We start from the raw sequence: 21,132 nt of genomic DNA, 5'->3' as shown, positions 1-21,132 counted from the left end.
AAGAGACTGGCCATGAAATTAACTGGGATGAAGCAGAAATAATGACAACGGAAAAGAACGTATCAGCCCGCCGAAATCTCGAGTCACTAATCATCCAGACAACATCTAACACAATAAACAAGAATGATACTAACTGCTACAAAAAGTCCGGGACGTCCGGCCGGTTGTTCATTGTGAACAAGGGAGCCGTAGCGCTCCCGAAACATCATTTGTTTTAAAATTGACCATGGTCAGTGACCAGTGAATCGATCAACAAATTAGGTAACATATTTAAATAAATCGTTGATTTGGTTTTAGCGACTGGCCATGAAATTAACTGGGATGAAGCAGAAATAATGACAACGGAAAAGAACGTATCAGCCCGCCGAAATCTCGAGTCACTAATCATCCAGACAACATCTAACACAATAAACAAGAATGATGGCACACTGCATCCTATCTACGCGAAATCTCTAAGAACAGTACTAACTGCTACAAAAAGTCCGGGACGTCCGGCCGGTTGTTCATTGTGAACAAGGGAGCCGTAGCGCTCCCGAAACATCATTTGTTTTAAAATTGACCATGGTCAGTGACCAGTGAATCGATCAACAAATTAGGTAACATATTTAAATAAATCGTTGATTTGGTTTTAGCGGCAAGTGACAAATGTTTTGTCGACGGTATGGTGTTTTTCCCAGGCAGCTGAAGCACAGTAGTGCTGTCTCTTTTTGTTTAAAGGTTTTAGGGCAGCGTTGAACCAAGTTACCATTACGATTATGATGGGAATGTGGGTGGTGATAAGTTTGTGTTTTGTTTTTAAAAAGCGGCGTTATTTTCATTAGAGTGAGTAGTGAAATATGTTTAGTACCACAAGAGTCTTTAGAAGGTCTCTGGTACCGCATAGTAAACTCGGACAGCTTGTCATTTATGCTTTATGATAAAGCATAAATGATAAAAGCATAATAATAATATGCTTTTATCGTGTGAGATAAATGGCCTTGGAATAAATTGTGTATTATTTTGTTATAGCTAATACTGGGTAGATATTTAAGGTGCGAGACATCAGGGTGGGAAGTTAGTAATAAGTAGAATAGATGTTTGAAGTTCCAGGGCGAAACAAAGGAATAAACACAGACAACGTACTACTGCAACTGAAATTTATTGCGAAGAGCACAATCAAAACACATGACATGACTCTGTGGCGACAGCTTATGAAATCAACGTGCACGCTTGGTCAGGTAGACTGTGTGCAAAGGTAAATTCTGGAAAGGAGTCAGTGAAAGGGTTGTCGCATAAAATACCATAAATCTTTTGTACCGTGTGAGGTGGGAGTGGCTCACAGTACTCCACTATCTTGCGGCAAGGAATACATCAGACAAACTGGAACGTGCTTAATGAGCTGCAGTTGCTTGAGGGTGCAAAGATTGTTCTCCCATATGTTTTTTGATGCGCGTGTCATCAGTAAGCACAAAGATATAAAGATACAAAATTATTTAAGCATGTCTAATCAAAAAAGGAAGTGAAGATTGTGTTAGCATGCCTTCTGTTTTGCTGACGGAAAAAAATTTTGTTCCTGACCTAAAGCTGTCGCAACTAAGTCATGCCATGCATTTTGTTCGTGCTCTTCTCAGCTCGCACCTTGCTTTAGGAGGCAAGTTCTCACAATAATTATTTCAGTTGCAGTAGCGCCTTGCCAGTGTTTATTTGTTTGTTTCGTCCTGTTCATTTTGCACCGTATATCTACTGTTGATATGATATCAGACCATGTTGTGCCAGGAAAGTCAAAATCCCCAAAAAGAAGCATGGAAGCCTGTAGCTAGGTTGAAGTAAAGAAGTAGATAGTGTCGTGGAAGTGATTAGAAAATGAGGCAGAATGAGACAAGGGGTGAAGGCTTCTAATGGGCAATGAATGTTAATTGCAGTGCAATGTAGGCTATGATGAGTAGCTATTAGTATATCACTGCTGCATCTATTTTCCTAATCGCATCAGAAAATACTAAAATTAGGAAGAAATGTTAAAATTTTGGGGTCATGACTAAGTTGAATTTACCTGTGTTTCACTTAATATAATAAGTTAGCTATCTGTCGTGTCGATAAGGCTACAACGTTTGTCAAACTTTGGTGGCTTGTGCCCCTGATGTTGGTCTACAGAAAAGGAATGGCTTTGGTGGTTGAAATCATGTTACCTTTGCATTCAAATTATAGGGTATGTGGGACAAGTTTCTGCATAGCACGGTTAAATATGCTTTCTTGTCGATAGAGAGTTTGTCGTGACAGAGCCTGAATTTTTCTGGTTGTGCCTTGCCAAATTCAACAAGATGTTTTCGTGCAGTATGTGCATTGGGTGAATAGTCCTTGCTTATGTGGTAATCTGTGTTTTTCAGTTTATCGTGTTTGAAAGTTCATTTTTCTTCATTAATGTGGCAAATTTGACATGTTGGTGCATGTGTTGAAAGGATTGCAGCACAAAAAGTACAAGAACTTAGACGAGATGACAAGGACGGCGCTGAACTTCCAACAAGTTTTATTGTGATTGGTTCACATGTATATATACATTGAACAATCCAGTAGCCCTCTATATATGAACTCGACGGAGTCGGGTCAAGAGGCATGTCAAATAAAAAATCAGTTGTTGGATTTATCTATACGCAGTTGGGTCGAGTAAAATAGGCGGCAGAGCGGGTCGAGTTAACTCACTCGCACGGGGTAAGTTAACTTGCTCGACCCACTTGTTTAAAAGCATGTAGGCGCTGTCGAGTCAGGGAGTCGAGTTAGGGGTCTGGGATCGAAAAGCCTCTAGGGTGGCGAGGAACGTCAGCGAAATTGAATGCTTTCTAGACCTCATTAAGGATAAAAAATAATAATCAAAGCTCTCGATAGTAAAAGGCAATGGAATCAAATACGAGCAGGAAACTTGCACAATAACTTCGAATCTCAACGCTACTCGCTGCTGCGATACTTACTTGCTAGGAAGCGAGTTCATGTAGACACCAATCGGGTCGAGTAAGGGTGACCTCGCTTGCTCAACCTGGTGCTGTCGAGTCCATATGTATACAGGGCTAGTGTCATTTTCAACACATACGCAAATAGGCCAGCTCTTTTTCAGAGAGAATGATAGATACGGAACTGGCACATGCTTCCCCCAGATTACATATCATTTCCAATAACCACAATTTATCGTGTTCTTTGTTTTTTCTAATAAAGGTGCTCTCAAGTTCAGGGAAACAGACCTTACAAGTCGGGCAGTAAGTGGGCATTTTTTACGTTCTTGCAAGTGAATTCTCTTAAGCTGTCATTCAAGCGTCTCCCAGTTTGGCCACATTCTGCACAGCTGCACATTCTGCACAGCTGCATAGTCAAAAATGCGGGCTTTCGTGTGGTAAGGATCGTCACTGACAACCACCAGACAAATGTTGCCATTTTCAAAGGATTTTCAGAAGACAGCACGCTTGCTCATGCAGTGCCTCATCCTTTGCGAAAAGACCACCCACTGTTCTTGTCATTCGACCTGAATCACCTCATAAAGAACATTCACACTAACTTTCTTGAATGAGAAATAACGGATCGCGAAGTACTCATCCAAGGTGGTTTCTACTTGAAGAAGCTCTTCGAAGTTCAGTCACAGCTACTGGTTAAGCCAGTCAGGTTCCTTCCTCATGCACGTGTTAAACCAAACAGCCTGGAGAAAATAAAAGTTTGTAGGGCCACTCAAATCTTTTCTCCGCCAGTAATAGGGACGCTCCAATTTCTTCAGGAGAACCTGGAATGCCATCCTGAAGCATGTCTGGCTATTATCAGTTTCATGCAGATAGTCGCGAAATGGTATGCCGTGTATGATATTGATGCAGTGAAAGCTAAAAGGCCGCATGAGGAAGCATTCCTTTTAACAGGCGATAAACGACTGTCCTAGGTGGAGGTCGATTTCATCTGTTACGTGGAAGATCTCCAAATGAACGGTGGAAAATTTATGAGAATGACAAAAGAGGCCTACGAAGCCACACTTCTGACAAGAAGGTCAACAGTGGCACTGATCGAATACCTTCTTGACCACATAAAGTAAGTTGTTCTCGGTTCAGTTTTAGCTGTTTACAAAAGGTTATACAAATGACTTTCATAATTGCAGCTTCGGCTACGTCTTAACATGCGGGCTAAACATTGACCCTGTGGAGTCGCGTTTAGCTGTCTGGGCAGTTCAAAGGCGGCAACGACAGGGTGGATGCCAGCTAGGACTGCAATATTTACGGCAGACAAACTACATGATTAAAAATATTCCAAAATGTGCTGATCAAGGTCACATTCCTCTTTTTTTTTTTTTTTCAGGTTGGCATCAAGCAGCGAGGAGTGGAAATGCACCCACGTCTTTTGAAATGAAAGCAACGCTGTCCAGATGCTGGAACATATGCTGTGCCAGCTGCGGTTGAATTTGCTACCAGGGAGCTTAACTGCCAGTGAACTCGGGTTTTTAATGATTTATTCTGAAGCAGGCGAGCATTTTGAGGTGGTACCAGTAGCTTTCCTCGCAGGTTAAGTTGCGAGGACATGTCAAGAAAAGGCATGAACAGTTTATCAATATAAATTAACATACACCTTGTAAATTTTGCTAGTGGTCTGAACGACCTTGAAAGCAAAGAATCCTGTGCATACAATATTTGTTTTACTGTCAAAATTGTTTGAGCCAGCGCAATAGCGTGAAAAGCCAGGTTCTATAAAAAAGTCGTAAATATACCCCTGTGGCAGGAAGTATTTTTGGTGGTGATAAAGGCCAGACACCTGTGGCGCATTGAGAACCTATGACGCGTTCAAGTTCATAGGAGCTGCCAACTTTCATAAAGATGGAAGGGTGAAATGGAAATTGAAAGCGAGACCCTTAGACCCTGAGTCAGGCACGCAGGCACGTTCGTACAGCTTAGGTAAAGAGGGACTTTATATCTACGTCGGGTACTATTTTGAATTATGTGGTTGCTTAATTATGACTGTATTCTAATTACTATGAGACAGTGGTGAATTAGCGGGTACGCTAACAAGAATTTGTATATAGAGATTTAACCTTAGTTTTGTTTACCACTATACTAAATTGTTGCTTTATGCTATAGTTGTTAATTGTTTTCAGATGACACGTCACTCATGCAAGACCCTGTTGCAGGAACAAGAGCCAACCGGACCAGTTTATGGGTTAATGAAAAACATGGACAATGGAGGCTTGATGCACCCACAATGACTTTTTCTGCTTAAGTGTACCTTCATTAACCGCATAATGAAATTCCAAGAGGTCCGGCGAAGCAGCAAGCTATATAAACCATTAATTTCATTATTGCTTCTGCACTTTACACAGTGCCCGCAGCTAATATATGAAAGCAATGACCGTGCCCGCACTGCGGAGCTATGCAAGATATTTTTAAGTAAGTTGTTGCGCCCCCTGATATAGAACTGGGCCGGAAATGTCAACTCAACAATGGAGCGACGTTTTAAAAAAAGCTATGGCACAAACCCTTCTCGAGGAAGGTTCTCCGTCTTTGAATTTTTTCTTCCATTTTTGTGTGTGACCATGCAATAAAGTTACCTAGCTGCTCGCTGATGCAGTTTGTGGTATTTTTCTGCTGCAGTTGCGCTTAGAAACATTTCAAAACTTTGCTATAATGTATTCTTTTTCTAACTAATGACAGTTTGCATCATCGATGTTCCACGAAAATATGCTGAATATTACCGAATCAATGAGCCATTCTCATGATCGCAGTTAAGTTAGTTTCAAAACTGGAACACTCAATGCGCGTTCCATTGAAATTACAAATGAGCCAAATGATATGGGTTTGCGAGAAACATAAATATAGGAAGAAGAAGCTTTGGGCGCACATACATAGCACCTTGAGTCAGACCGGCACGACAGAAGGGTGTTTACTTTGACTAGTCGTGCACTATGCGAGCAGCCATCCCAGATAGCGTTCTAGTATGCAAAGTTTAAGGTCTCCAGCTAAGTCGAAGATCCCTGGTTATCAGCTAGATATTTTACCTAATAAACTCCTTTCTATCAGCATCTTAACATTTGTTATAGAGAGAGAGACCAAAAAAGGTTGGCTATAAGTCGCACTTTTACAGATGTTGCTCACAGTAGAGCTACATTATTTTAGCGCTAGCAGCTTCGAACAGGTTGACATCAACTTTATGTGTATACAAGCAGTATGGATGAATGAGTAAACGGTATGAAAAATGACACGCACAGTGTGATTTAAAGGGTTATGCATTAGGCTACCATGGCCGTTGAACAGCTTCGAATTGTTTGCAGCTGACATTTTCATCTGACAATGGAATGCACATGCACTCCAATAGAGTGTTTTTGAACTATCGTCACATTAAGTTTTCCGTTGTACAGTATGCATTCTTGCCGAGCGAACACTAATTGCTGACATGCTCACAGCAGACATAGTATACAAATTCGTTTTGCCAAATCTTGTGAAACGGAGCTCTTAAATCCTTAAAATAGCAGGCTCCGACCACGGCCGCTGTGCTCCGATCATGCCGACACCAGGCGCAGCTCTCCGCGCGGCTCTCCCCGGACAGTGGCGCCGCGGCGGTGGCGACTGGAAGTAAGCGCCTCCCGCTAAAGCCCCTTGATCTCCCGCCGGTCTCGGGCGACGCAGCAGGCTGCACCTAGTGCGCTTCGATTGAGCGGCCGTGGCGCCGTGTATTAACAATAGAGTTTCTTACACTAACTATAGGGAAAACTGAGGGCGCTGCACTCCAGCCCAGAGTAGTGTCAGGAACACCAGCCCAGAGCTTTTGGATACTTTTGGAAAAAAAAGACTCCGCGGGATACGCGTACGTGACGTGCATGTTACGTCACCCATGTGATCACTGCCTTGTTGTGGCGGAGGGGCTTGCGAAACCGATGAAATCGTGAGCTCTGCTGTGTAGGCCACCCAAGATAGACAGGTCACAGTAGAGAGTTTTGACAAAATGTGATTCACTGGAGAAGGTAATGGCAACCCACCCCAGTATTTCCTGCCAAGAAAACGCTATGGCCAGTCACAATAGCATTAATGATATGGCGCCGGAAGATGGAAGGCGTCGCACATGTTACTGGGGATGAACAAAGGGCGATTCCTAGTAGATCCAGGACAAATGAAGTGGCTGGGCTAAAGACAAAAGGACGCTCAGTTGTGGATGTGTCGGAAAGTGACCGGAAAGTCCGATGTTGCAAGGAGATTATATCACATAGCAACATAGAATGTAAGATCTATGACGCAAGGTAAACTGGATGTTGTCAAGCGAGAAATGGACAGATTGAACATTGATATCTTGGGTATCAACGAGCTCATGTGGACCGGAATGGGAGAATTTAATTCCGGCGACCATTATGTCTTTTATTGTGGGCACGAATCCAGGAGAAGGAATGGGGTCGCTTTCGTAGTAAATAGAAGAATGGGCAAAGCAGTGCTAGGGTACAACCCCAAAAACGACCGAATGATTTCACTTCGGATCCAAGCTAGGTCACCCTTTCAACATAACAGTTATCCAAGTCTATGCACCAACCACTACTGCTAAAGAAGCTGACGTTGAGAGATTTTATGCTGACGTGCAATGCCTTTTAGACAGCACTCCATCATCGGACATCCTTTTTCTCATAGGAGACTGGAATGCTAAGGTGGGGAGTGAAGAAATATCCGAAATTACAGGCAAGTTCGGTCTTGGTGAGCCAAATGAAGCTGGGCAGAGGCTAGTAGAGTTTTGTCAAGAAAACAACCTGATCATAGTGAATACTCAGTTTCAACAGCACAAGAGGCGCCTGTACACATGGACTTCACCGGACGGTCTGTACAGGAATCAGATTGATTATATTCTTTGCCGGCGGAGATGGAGAAGCGCTATACAAGCAGTAAAAACAAGGCCTGGGGAAGATTGTGGCACCGATCATCAGCTTCTTGTTGCCAAATTTAAGCTCCGATTGAGGAAAACGCAGAAAACTAGAAGACCTTTCAGGTATGATCTGGATCAAATTCCATCAGAATATGCTGTGGAAATGAGGAATAAATTTCAAGAATTAGATCTAGAAGACAGAGAGCCTGAAGAGATGTGGACTGTTGTTCGTGATATAATACAAGAAGTTGCTAGGCAGTTCCAAAGCAAACGAAATGCAAGAAAGCAAACTGTTATCTGAAGAGGCTTTGCAAATAGCTGGGGAAAGGAGGGCGGCAAAAGTTATGGGGGAAAGAGAAAGATACTAGGTTCTCAATGCGGATTTTCAGAAAATAGCAAGAAGAGATAAGAATGCCTTCCTGAACATACAGTGCCAAGCAGCTGAGGATGACAGCCACTTGAGGAACACAAGAGCTCTGTATAAGATAATCAAAGATATATCAAAGGAAGCTTCTGTGCTAAGCTGGGCGTGATAAAGGACAAACAAGGCAGAGACCTCACTGAAGCCTCAGAGATAAAGGAGAGGTGGCAGGAATACACAGAAGAACTGTACAAGAAGGACCTGGATGTGCAAACCCAACATAAGACGATTGGGATTCCTGATCTCGAGCTGGGCATCCTGAAGAGTGAAGTTGAATGGGCCTTAGCCAGCCTTGTTAAGAACAAAGCTAGCGGAATTGGTGGCAGTCCAGCTGAGTTGCTTCAAAACCTCAACTATGACGATGCTGTTAACATTCTATATACATTATGTCAGCAAATTTGGACAACCCTGCAATGAGCACAGGATTGGAGGAGGTCAGTTTACATCCCCATTCCAAAGAAAGGCAGTGCCAAAGATTGTTCCAACTACCGCACGATCGCGCTTATTTCGCATGCTAGCAAGGTGACGTTTAAAATCCTCCAAGGTAGGCTGCAGCAGTATGTGGATCGGGAACTTCCGGACGTGCAAGCTGGGTTTCGCAAGGGCAGAGAAACTAGAGACCAGATTGCCAACCTTCGCTGGATCATGGAAAAAGCAAGAGAGTTCCAGAAACCCATCTACTACTGCTTTATGGATTATGCAAAAGCGTTTGACTGCGTAGATCACAGCAGATTGTGGCAAGCTCTCCAAGAGATGGGAGTTCCAATTCACCTCATCTGTCTCCTCAGGAACCTTTATGAAGGGCAAGAGGCCACAGTCAGAACTGGGCATGGTCTTACTGATTGGATTTCGATTGAGAAAGGAGTGAGACAAGCCTGCCCACTGTCGCCCTGCCTATTTAACCTATATGCTGAGTGCATCATGAGGAAGGCCGGTCTGGACGAGTCTTCAGCTGGAGTGAAGATTGCTGGGAAACGTATCAACAACATTAGATATGCGGATGATATACCACTTTAATGGCAAACAGTGAAGTGGAACTAAGAGACTTCTGATGCGCGTACAAGAAGAGAGTGAGAAGTTTGGGCTTAAATTGAACATCAAGAAGACAAAAATTATGGCGTCTTGCCCTATCAAGTCCTGGAGCATCAAGGGACAAGAAGTGGAAGCTGTGACAGATTTTCTCTTCTTGGGCTCCAAGATTACCTCGGAAGCAGATTGCAGCCATGAAATTAGGAGACGCCTGCTTCTGCGAAAGGTAGTCATGGCTAGCCTTGACCGCCTAGTAAAGAGCAGAGACATTACACTGCCAACCAAGATCCGTATAACTCGTGCTATGGTCTTTCCAGTTGTGATGTATGGATGCGAGAGTTGGACTGTGAAAAAGGCTGACCGCCGAAGAATTGACGCTTTTGAATTGTGGTGCTGGTGGAGACTATTGATCGAGAGTTCCTTGGACGGCCAGAAGATCAAATCAGTCGATATTGTTGACCATAAACCCTGACTGCTCATTGGAGGGTCAAACTCTAAAGTTAAAGCTCAGGTACTTTGGTCATCTGATGAGAAGAGAGGATCGAGTTGCTGGAGAAAGATTTGATGTTGGGAAAGGTTGAGGGTCACCGGAGAAGGGGTAGGCAGCGAATGCGATGGTTTGATGGCATCCTCGAGGCGCTGCAGATGAAGTTATGTGATGTTAGGAAGATAGTGAGAGACCGGAAAACGTGGCGTGATATGGTCCATAGGGTCTTGAAGAGTCGGACACGACTGATGCCGTGGCTGTGGCCAATGTTCTTGTTGCGGCGTGCGCCGCAGCACTGATGTGTCAGTCACGTGGTAGTCTAGCACACCGCCCCTTTTGAAGATCATCCGACAGCGTTAAATGACCTTGAGTCCTTGGAGGTTGCTGTGGAGAGTATACAGCCAATACAGCTTGGCTCTAAAAACAAACAAAGGGATGCGAGTTGGTTTTGCCGGAAAGATAAATAGAAAATTAAATAAGGATCAAGAAAGGAGGAGAAAAAAAAAAGAAAAACGGGTGGCTGAAAAAAAAAAAAAAAAAGTACCCGCGAAGTTGTAACCGAAACCGGAAAAAAAAAAAATAAATTTGAAAATCTCTGTTATGAGTATGCGTTGAAATTTATATCTTCTAATTCTTTAGCATCATTCTGAAAATTAACAAGGAACTAAAGTTTGGCGTCCTTGCCATGGTATAATTGTTGTCGCTCCTTTAAAAGGTGTTTAAAAGTTTGTTTTATTTTTCTTTGTTGTTCGCACTATAATTGTATTAAATTATTTTGCGAACAACAGACTTCCACCATGCTTTTACTGTTCTCAGGTGCATTAATAAGGAATTTGATGTTAAAGTGATACCTTTGGCTAAAGTCTGATGACGCTGATATAGCACATGTGTGTGCAGTTGCTATGGTTGCTTGGGCAACGCTGCTAACCCGGCGTCATGGCGTCGGCCGGACAGCGCTTGCTGGGTTTTGGCGACGCTTCTTTTTCGGAAACGGACCAGGATGCAAATTCGGCGTTGACAGAGCTGGACAAAGGTTTGCACGTTGTTACGGAGAAGTTGTAGGTCTAATTTCAGTTATTTTGTGGGGCTGGCATGTGAGCTGCAGCTGTTCACTGGTAGAGCCCACCGCGGTTTTCTTGTGTATGTATCGGGGCAAATAGTTTCGCGTCGTGCTCCCAGAAACCCTGTCCGCAGCAGTCACTGTAGTGTTTGCAAATGGGCGGGGCGCACTGCAGCATCGTTAGAACCTGGCGTCCCTGTGTGTGCAGGCTTGCGTTCGGGCCGCCTGGGAGAGCAATGCGAGACGATCGTGCGGTTCCCGCGCCTCTTCGAGAAGTACCCGTTCCCGATCCTCATCAACTCGGCCTGCCTGAAGCTGGCCGAGGTGTTCCGGGTCGGGTGAGTGGATGCCTTCACCGCGGCGCTAGCAGCAGGTCGCGATGTCTTCCTTTTGCGACGCAGGAGCAACTTCCTTCGCATGCTGGTGCTGAAGGTGGTGCAGCAGAGTGAGCGGCACCTGGACAAGGTGCTCAACATCGATGAGTTCGTGCGGCGCATTTTCTCCGTCATGTACAGCAACGACCCGGTGGCCCGGGCACTCACCCTGCGGACCCTGGGCAGCATCGCGGCCATCGTGGCTGAGCGCAAGGACCTGCACCACAGCATCCGCAGCAGCCTCGAGTCGCACGACGCCGTCGAGCAGGAAGCGGCCATCTTCGCGGCGGCCCGCTTCGCTGCACAGTCCAAGGCCTTTGCGGCAAATATGTGCGCCCGCATCGGACAGATGATCCAGGTGAGGCACCACCGTAGGGCCGGTACGAATGGCCTAGGAGAAACACTGGGCTAGATGCATTGTGTGGTCGGCCAATCGCTGACTGGACATACAGTTCACTTTTTTGGTTTCACTACCAGATGGCCCAAGTCGCTGACGGTCAAATCAGCATTGGAAATGTACAAAGCTTTCAAGCAGGAAATAGCCAAAGAAAACATTTACGATAATTCTAGGGGCAGCTCATTGTTGTTCGAGGCTAGGACAGAAGTATTGTGGTCTAAGACGTACCGAGCCAAGTACAAGAGATAGACACGCTGTGCAGGGTGTGTGGGGAGAATGAGGAAACGGCTGAACATTTAATAATTTCCTGTAAAGGGCTCCGTCCTATAGTTCAAGGCAATGGGGCAGATTTAGCCAGAGCATTGGGGTTTAAGGGTAATGGAGGAAAAATAGACTTTAAAAGGGTAGAAATAACCAAACGAAGGTTAGCTGATTGGTGGCTGAAGCTCAGAGCCTTATTATACAGATGAAAACCCCCAACATCATACATGCGCAGTAGGCGATACATTCATACATTCTCTGCGCTGTATTTTTCCATCATGGTGGCTGAAAGCAAGGCAAGAATAGGTCCAAACTATATTACTACTCAAGGCTAGGCGGCCTGTGGCGCCACCGCCTGATTCGAAGGGTTCAGCCTTATCCATCCATCCATCCATCGGATTAAAACTTGGGTCTTCTCGATTTGGCTGCAGCAGATCAAGGAGTGCAGCACCACCATCCTCATGGTTCTGGTGTCGCGCGCCCTGTGCACTTCTGTCCTCGTTTTGTCAAGGTGCAGGACTGTTCTTGTCCATTGTGCGCTCGCTCAGAAAAGAGGTGCACAAAAAGTGCAGCATGGTGTACGTGCCACTCAGCCAAGAACAGACGACACTGCACATCATTCTGCAGAGCTTTTCAAAATATGTCTCCTTAAGAACCCAGACGCTTTGTCGCCAACAGACGTGAATGTCTATATATATTGGGTATTTATCCTGCGTGCTGGTGTTTAACATTTTGTTGATGATCAGGAGTGATATTATGTAATATTGTCACGGGACCAGGTCTTAGCAGAAGTTCCCGAGCAGGAGTCACATAGCGGCAGCGAGCTAGGTCAGGCCAGCGGCCCAACACCAAAACTTTGGCTTCTTCAGCTCGACGAGTCCAAGCGCTCGCGAAAACCCAAAGCGACGACAAGGAATGCGCCGTGTCAATATGCTCTGATGAGCTGGTTGGTACACTTGAAGTGAAAGAGTAGCCACCTGATTCACAAAGAAATTTAATTGGAAGTCTGCACCTTGTTTGTGCTTGCAAGTTTCTTTTGTTCCGTCTTCTTTGTGCTGTTCCTTCATATTATGTAGTTAGCTGCATGTAGCAGTGACCACAATCGACAAATACGGCACCATCGCATGGTCCTGTGTACAGCTTTCTTTTCTTTTTGTCTTGTGTTGTGTGGAATTGGCCTTGACCTTCACAGATGGGTAGCTGTGGTTAGCAGCCGACTGCAAACAGAAAGCAGTTGCAAGTCATATTAGTGCAGTGCCTTGCTAGCACATGACATGACCGCTGAGCAAAGTGAGTGAGTGACCTGAGTCACGCTAGCGTGCATAGCGACTCTGCGACATCAAACTTGTTGCCTGTGGAGTACATGAACTTTTGAGAGTCGGTGTATACACCTTGCAATGTGGCTTGTATGCCTTTTCAACACCAGTTGCAGCGCTTTTGGATTGAAGTGGCTTTCAGTCCCGGATTTATTACTGCTGAACCAAACGTCTCCTTAAGCAGTCTGAATTAAATTCATAGTGCTTTCAACTTTCGCTTGTACTCAGGCACTTGTGTGGCATCTGTGAGGGTTCTTACTAGGCCACCGAGCCTTCTTCGAGGTCTAGGCCGCAAACTCTGAGCTCCCGCGATCGCACACCACGGGCAGCCATTCTCGCAGCTGCAAAGTGGTCAAGCGAATAATGACACAGCACAGAACAGGGCTTTTGCCTGGGACCAGATGTTTATTGGGTCTTCCCAAAAAGCGCTGGCAAGGATCTTGCTTTATACTCTGCCCGTTTGGATGGGGTCTGATAGTTGACGGGGCAAGATGGCGACAACAAAGGAGTGAAGTGGGGAGGTGTTTACTTTGCGTCCCCTTGTTGTCAAGGCTCGCTGTCGTCTCTCCTCGGCGGTAGCCGGTTCCTGCCGATCTCGGCGCATCTTGCCCGTTGTCCTTTTTCTGCTACTGAGTGTCGCTTCTGCGACACCGAACGGTGCGCTCCTGCTCGCGGCGAGAGAAGAGGGAAACGCGGCGCTTTCGAACAGCTTGTTTGGGTTACTCATCCTCGAAGGAGAAGGAAAACCTTTGTCCCCTTTGTCCTACGTGGCGCGCTGCGCTTGAAGGAAAAAGTGGGTTTCCACACTCGCTACACGTCATCGTTCACCAATAAATAACACTCGTGATGCCTTGCATTGAACTTGTCGCCGCAGTTGTCACAGTCACCATAGTCATCATCATTTTCCGAGTGTCGTAGATCTACGGCAGCTTTGAAATGGTTTGTAGCGATCGTGTTATGAAAAAAAGTATATTGCCACGCAAAAGCAATCAGTGTCAGAGAAATGAACATGATTAAATCTATGTGTTTACTAGAACAAATTATTTTTGCTAGTTGTATTCGCTAATTTGGATTATATTGTTACGAGGCACGTCGAGATATTAGAAGGCGATGGTACGTCGTAGCCGCAACAGTTCACCGTCAGGGACACACTCACAGGAGAACCAGACGTAGCTGCAGCGTCGTCTTTCTCTACTAGCCCAGCACTTCGTCATCGTCTCTTTCACTGCGTACCGTAACAATACCCCCCCGCGGAAGAAGCACAGTCCCGGTGCGTAGACTACACAGGTGAGCGCGAGATATAAGGTTTGAGACGGGTGACATGCACGACTTCTGGATGATGGTTTGCCGGGGAGTGGCGGTTCACAGGGATAATCTCGTACGTCACGTCGGTAAGTTGCCGCAAGACCTGGTAAGGGCCCACGTAGCGGGGCAGAAGTTTCTCGCACATGCCTACACGTCGAGCAGGGAGCCAGAGGAGTACGAGGGAGCCAGGAGGGTAGTAGGCGTTACGGTGATGTAGGTCATAATGACTCTTTTGTGAGCACTGAGGCGCACCAAGTTGGTCTCGAGCAATGTGGGGGGCGGCATCAGCGCGGGCGATGGCATCAGAAGCGTAACTGCAGGAGGAATCGTCAAGAGGCAGTAAGGTGTCAAAGGGAAGTAGAGGGTCGCGGCCGAAGAGTAGATAAAAGGGAGAGTATCCGGCGGTATCATGTCGTGAGGAGTTATAAGCGAATGTTATGAAAGGTAAAGAGATGTCCCAGTCACGGTGATGGTCAGAAACATACATTGACATCATATCGGTCAGGGTACGATTAAGGCGCTCAGTAAGACCGTTCGTTTGTGGATGGTAGGCCGTTGTGAAGTTGTGGCGCGTAGCGCATGAGCGCAGAAGGTCATTAACAACTTTAGAAAGGAAGCAGCGACCGCGATCGGTGAGCAGTTGACGAGGAGCACCATGAAGCAAGATGATGTCATGCAAAAGAAAGTCTGCAACGTCGGAGGCACAGCTGGTGGGGATAGCTCTGGTTATGGCATACCGGGTGGCATAATCGGTCGCTACGGCAATCCATTTGTTCCCTGAAGTCGATGTGGGGAATGGCCCGAGCAGGTCGAGACCAACTCGAGAAAAGGGCTCAGTTGGAACTGCGAGTGGTTGCAGGGGCCCACTAGGGTGAAGAGACGGGGTCTTCCTGCGCTGGCACAGCTCACAGGCGGCGGCGTAGCGACGAACAGAGCGGTAGAGGCCAGGCCAGTAGAATCGCCGTCGAACATTGTCGTATGTGCGGGACACTCCTAGGTGCCCTGCTGTAGGAGCATCATGAAGGTGCGCAAGAACAGCAGAGCGTAGATGTGTCGGGACAACAAGCAAAAGGTCTACACCATCTGGGCGCATATTGCGTCGGTATAATGTGTTATTAAGCAGCACAAACATACTGATGGGCGGATCGGTGCTGTCGTTGCGCAGGCGATCAATAATGGGGCGCAGGGAAGGATCACGACTCTGTTCGACGCCGATGTGGAGAAAGTTCGAAATGGACAAAACGCAGTCGTCAGCAGTATTGTCAGGAAGTTCAGGAGGGTCAACGGGGTGGCGGGACAAGCAGTCGGCGTCTTGATGTAGGCGGCCTGACTTGTACACAACAGTAAACGTGTATTCTTGTAATCGCAAGGCCCAGCGACCTAAGCGGCCAGTAGGGTCCTTAAGTGATGACAACCAACACAAGGCATGATGGTCCGTCACTACGCTGAAGGGCCGCCCAAACAAATAAGGGCGGAATTTGGTCAACGCCCAAACAAGTGCAAGGCATTCGCGCTCCGTAATGGAATAATTGCGCTCGGACTGAGATAGAAGGCGGCTGGCATAGGCAATCGCACGAGAGTGGCCGTGCTGGTACTGGGCAAGGATGGCACCAATACCATGTCCGCTAGCGTCGGTGCGCAGTTCTGTAGGCGCGGACGGGTCGAAGTGCGCCAGTACAGGAGGAGCGGTGAGCGCGGAAATGAGCGTTGTGAAAGCCTGAGCTTGTTCATGGCTCCACGAGAAATTCACGTTTTTTTGCAAAAGGGAGGTAAGGGGACGTGCTAGGTCAGCGAAGTTCCGAATGAAGCGACGGAAGTAGGAGCAGAGCCCGAGAAAACTTCGCACGTCACTTGTATTACGTGGTGTAGGGAACCCGCGGACTGCACGAACTTTATCAGGGTCGGGCTCCACACCATTTTCGTCAACCAAATGTCCCAGGATTTTGATCTGGCGGCGGCCGAAGCTGCATTTTTTTGCGTTGAGTTGAAGACCGGCGCGGCAAAAGACTGCCAGTATCGTTGAAAGCCGTTCAAGGTGACTTGTGAACGTGGGAGAGAAAACGACAACGTCATCTAAGTAGCATAAGCACGTTGTCCACTTGAAGCCACGGAGTAGCGAGTCCATCATGCGCTCGAAGGTAGCAGGAGCGTTACAGAGGCCAAATGGCATGACCTTGAATTGGTATAGTCCGTCAGGGGTGACAAATGCGGTTTTCTCTCGATCCCGTTCGTCGACAGCTATTTGCCAGTAGCCGGAACGCATGTCGATCGAGGAAAAATAGCTGGCACCATGCAAGCAGTCGAGGGCGTCGTCAATTCTCGGGAGCGGATAAACGTCTTTTTTAGTGATTTGATTGAGGTGGCGGTAATCTACACAGAATCTCCAAGTTTGATCTTTCTTTTTGACTAAAACGACAGGAGACGCCCAGGGACTGCAAGAAGGCTCAATAATATTATTTGTCAACATCTTGTCGACCTCCTTCTGTATCACGTGGCGCTCAGCAAGAGAGACTCGATAAGGCCTTCTGTGAATAGGACTGGCATCACCAGTATTGATGCGATGGGTAACGACAGATGTCTGGGCCAAAGGTCGGTCGGCAAAATAAAAAATGTCCTTGTACGAAAGCAAAAGGTCGGAGAGAGCACCGGCTTGCTGAGGTGTCAAATCCGGTGCTATCATGGGAGTAAAAAGGGTCGAACGAGAAGCTGATACGGGGGGTTCAGGCAGAGGCACAGGCTTGAGGGCAGAAACTTCGCAGTCAGCCAACGGAAGCAAGTCAGCGAGTGCAATGCCATGGGGCAAAACTTGGACAGAGCGGCTAAAGTTAAGGACGGGAAGATAGGTTCTGTTATCCGTGACGGTCAGGACAGTGTGAGGGAGTATGACGTTACGATGGAGAACAACATCGGTGATTGGACAAGTGACGTATGTACCATCAGGAATAGGAAACGGAGCCAAAGGAACATACATGGCAGCTTCGGGCGGTAGGCGAACAAACTCGACGGAGCAGAGGCGTGGCTTGATATCTGTGCGGTCAGAGCAGAAAGGCAGGTCTAAGCGAAGGAGGCCACTTGAACAATCAATCAGGGCAGAATGCGCCATTAAAAAGTCGATGCCGAGGATCACATCGTGAGGGCAGCGGTCGATTACAGTGAAGAGCACAGGGGTAGTTCGACCACAAATGCTCACGCGCGCAGTGCAAAGTCCCACGACGGCAGCGACGCCTCCATCGGCGACACGAACGGCTGATGAAGAGGCGGGTATGACAACTTTTTTGAGTCTGCGGCGAAACGAAGAGCTGAGGACGGAAATTTGGGCACCAGTGTCAATGAGGGCGGTAACAGGCACACCATCTACACAGATATCTAGAAGATTGCGGCGATGAGCGAGGGTCAGCAGAGGATTTTCGGGCCGGGTCGTCAATGCAGCTTCACCTCCGGGAGCTGCATTGATCAGTTTTCCGGGAGCGGGCCAGAGAAGTGAGGGGACGAGGAACAGTGAGGTAGGGGCGAGCGGGAACGGCGGGTCTGGGGAGACGGCGATCGGCTGGACATACGCGGGGATGGCGGGTTAAAGTCACGAGAGGGCATATCACAGAGAGAGGTTGGGTGTGGTCCGTAGGCGGTGCTGCGATCATGATAGTAGCGAGGTCGAGGTGGCGGAACCCAACGGCTGCGGCAATGGCGAGAAATGTGGCCGGCACGCGAGCAGTTGAAGCAGATGGGTCGGTTGTCGATGGTCCGCCATTCTTCTGGGTTGCGGTAGCGCCTGGTAGATCTGGGGTATCGCGTCGGGAAGGGCGCAGTCGGAGCCGCAGCAGCTACCACCGGAACGGTGGGCTGGACAGATGGCTGTGCGGACGGCTGACCAGAGCTGTGGCTTACGCTCGCATTAAGGCCCACGCGAACGACAGCTTGGATCAGTGCTATAGTAGCATCCGCCGGCTGAGGTGTGAATGCGACGGGGGCCATTGCCTCCAGCTCTCTGCGAACGATCCTGGTCAAGTTTGGCTCATGGGACGGCTGCTGCAGTGTTGGCAGATCTTCGCACGAAGATGTAGCAACTGTGTTTGGCAAGCGGTCGAAGCGGGGAGCAATACGACGATGTTTAGCTTGCTCAAACCGCCGGCATACCTCGAGGACGGAGTCGACCGTAGTACAATCTTTGCAAAATAGAAGGTTGAAAGCGTCGTCAGCAATGCCCTTTAAGATGTGACCCACCTTGTCACACTCGGGCATGGCGCTGTTCACTTTGCGGCATAGAGCTAGTACGTCTTGTATGTACGACAGGTATGATTCGGTCGACGACTGTGCTCGCGATGCCAGGTCCTTTTTAGCGCCGAGCTTGCGTCTGATTGGCTTGCCAAAGAGATCCCGAAGCTTCTCTTTGCACATGTCCTAGGATGTTAGATCTTCTTCGTGCGTCTCGAACCAGACGCGCGCCGTACCAGCCAGGTAGAAAATGACATTTGCAAGCATCAACGTTGCGTCCCATCGGTTGTGCTTACTGACTCGCTCGTACATAGCGAGCCAGTCTTCGACGTCGATGTCATCGGTGCCGCAAAAGGTTCCCGGATCACGAGGCTGCACAACGACGACAGTGGGCGCTGGCTGTGCCGCTGTGGAGGTAGCTGCGTCGGACAGCATAGTGCTAGCACCAAGTTGACGGCCACTACGGAGATCCAGCTTGTGGTATTGGTGTCTAACCCAGCAGCTCCACCAAGATGTTACGAGGCACATCGAGATATTAGGAGGCGATGGTACGTCGTAGCCGCAACAGTTCACCGTCAGGGACACACTCACAGGAGAACCAGATGTAGCTGCAGCGTCGTCTTTCTCTACTAGCCCAGCACTTCGTCATCGTCTCTTTCACTGCGTACCGTAACAATATCTATATGATTCTTAGTAGGAAATTCAAATAAGCAGGCATGTGGTACTGCAGATTGTGTCAGCCCTGATTAGTTTGGGATGAGGGTATAAACCAGTATTCTCTGTTCATGAATATGTAATGTACTTATAAAGGCCTTCACAAATTACATAAGTTGAGGAAGTGACTTCGTTACTTTTGAGACTTTGGTAATTCATTACAAGAATAAATTAGTGAAATTGGTGTACGGGGAGTAGGTTAAACGAGACAAAAAGTTTTCTTGTATGAGTGTCATATGAGGGATTAGCTGCATGATGAATTGCTTTTTTTTTTTGCAATAGCAGCAACTTGGTAAGGTTTGTTTGACTTGGGGAGCAAAAATTGCATTATAAAGGATTGACTTAATTTTAGGTGGAAGTATCATTCTAAATTTCCATAGCATGCCACAAGCTCTTGTCGGGTTTCCCGCCATGCATTCCACCTGGGCATTCCCGTTTAGATGCTGACTTTTCGTCACCTGATTTATATATAGCTCCTACTCTAGCACACAGCATAACATCTGGAAAGGTGCCAGTATGTAAACAAGTATTGAATATATGAGAGAATAGGAGTGAACAGGTCTAGGACATAATTAACGGGTTTAATTTGAAGATCATCAGTGTCCCGAGCTTTACCATTTTTTAATGACATAAAAATAGAGTAAATCAGCTGTCAGTTCAGAAAAGGCATGATGGCTTTGCTGAAACATGTTGTTGCAGCCTGGCATTGCTTAGCATGCCACAGCCCAAAAAGCCACCGGTGTGTTAAAAAGCAGCATGCTTGAAGCAATGAGCCTGCTCTAGGCTCCCTTATCAAGATTGAATTCGAGGCCGAGTTTGTTGCAGGGTTTGGCCACCCCCGTGGACACGAAGCTGCGGCTGCTGGGTGTACTGGAGGGCCTGCACCAGGACGCCCCCACTGCAGCTTTGGTGCGGGATGAGTGCCTGCACCGGCTACTGCCCCGCTACCCCTCCCAGCGGCTGGTGCAGGCCACACTGCGGGTGCTCACCCGACTGGCTGCCGCCACCGTCACCCACATCCCCAGCCAGGTAGGGGCCGTTTCTTTCTGCGCCCAACAGTGAGCAGCCGTTGTTATCAGGCCATTGTTTATCCGACTGTGAGCCATTCTTAAACTGAGTGGCAGTATAATGTGCCTGGCCCTACTCAAGCGTGCCTTGAGCAGGGGGCAAGGTAGTGATTGATTGGCTGTTTGTGTGACGTCACGAGACGGCATGTCATGACCCATTTGGCTGCCAACTTGGGTTGCACCTTTGAAATGGGAATCAAACCTACTGGGGAATCTGTACAGCTTGATTACAGCAGTCCTTGCTCTTTGCGTCATTCTTGCCAACTTGGGCAACATACATCAGCAGAGGTAAGCCAGTAAGCAAACCATGGAAAGTCAAGATAAACTCTGCTGAACTATGCTAACTGGGCTAGTTCATGATCATTCATGATTAGCCTGAAGCTGAACCACCCGGTCATTCTTCTTTCCTCTTGTGTTTTTGCCATCTTTTTAAATTTTATATACATACAGATGTTGCCCGTTTACAGGGTAACTTTATAGCAGGACACCTAAAACTCAGATGGCACAAATAGATTGCCTTGTGAAGGTAATAAATTCTCAGCTAGAACTAAATAGTTTTCTAAAGTGGAATTTTCACGTCGATGCAAATTGTTTGTTACTAGAAAAAAAAAAAGGCAGTTCATTAGTGTATGCTGTAAGATATTTGAAGAATTCTCTAA

At 47.2% G+C, this 21,132-nt stretch overlaps 1 protein-coding gene across 1 annotated transcript in view; it reads left to right on the top strand.

The window, feature by feature from the left end:
- Positions 1 to 10,657: 10,657 nt before the first annotated feature.
- Positions 10,658 to 21,132, top strand: part of defl (Integrator complex subunit 7) — a 79,968-nt gene continuing 69,493 nt past the window's right edge. The window contains exons 1-4 of the mRNA XM_084603539.1: positions 10,658 to 10,800; positions 11,036 to 11,165; positions 11,229 to 11,559; positions 20,232 to 20,435. Of these exons, the coding sequence (XP_084459665.1) occupies positions 10,704 to 10,800; positions 11,036 to 11,165; positions 11,229 to 11,559; positions 20,232 to 20,435 (762 nt within the window). The 5' untranslated portion in view covers positions 10,658 to 10,703. The remainder of the gene's footprint in view (positions 10,801 to 11,035; positions 11,166 to 11,228; positions 11,560 to 20,231; positions 20,436 to 21,132) is intronic.

Source organism: Amblyomma maculatum, chromosome 5 (genome assembly GCF_055883805.1).
Source record: "Amblyomma maculatum isolate TAMU_Amacu chromosome 5, ASM5588380v1, whole genome shotgun sequence".
Lineage (NCBI taxonomy): Eukaryota > Metazoa > Arthropoda > Arachnida > Ixodida > Ixodidae > Amblyomma > Amblyomma maculatum.
The sequence above is the reverse complement of the archived record's forward strand: the minus strand, read 5'-3'. Positions and strand labels throughout refer to the sequence as shown.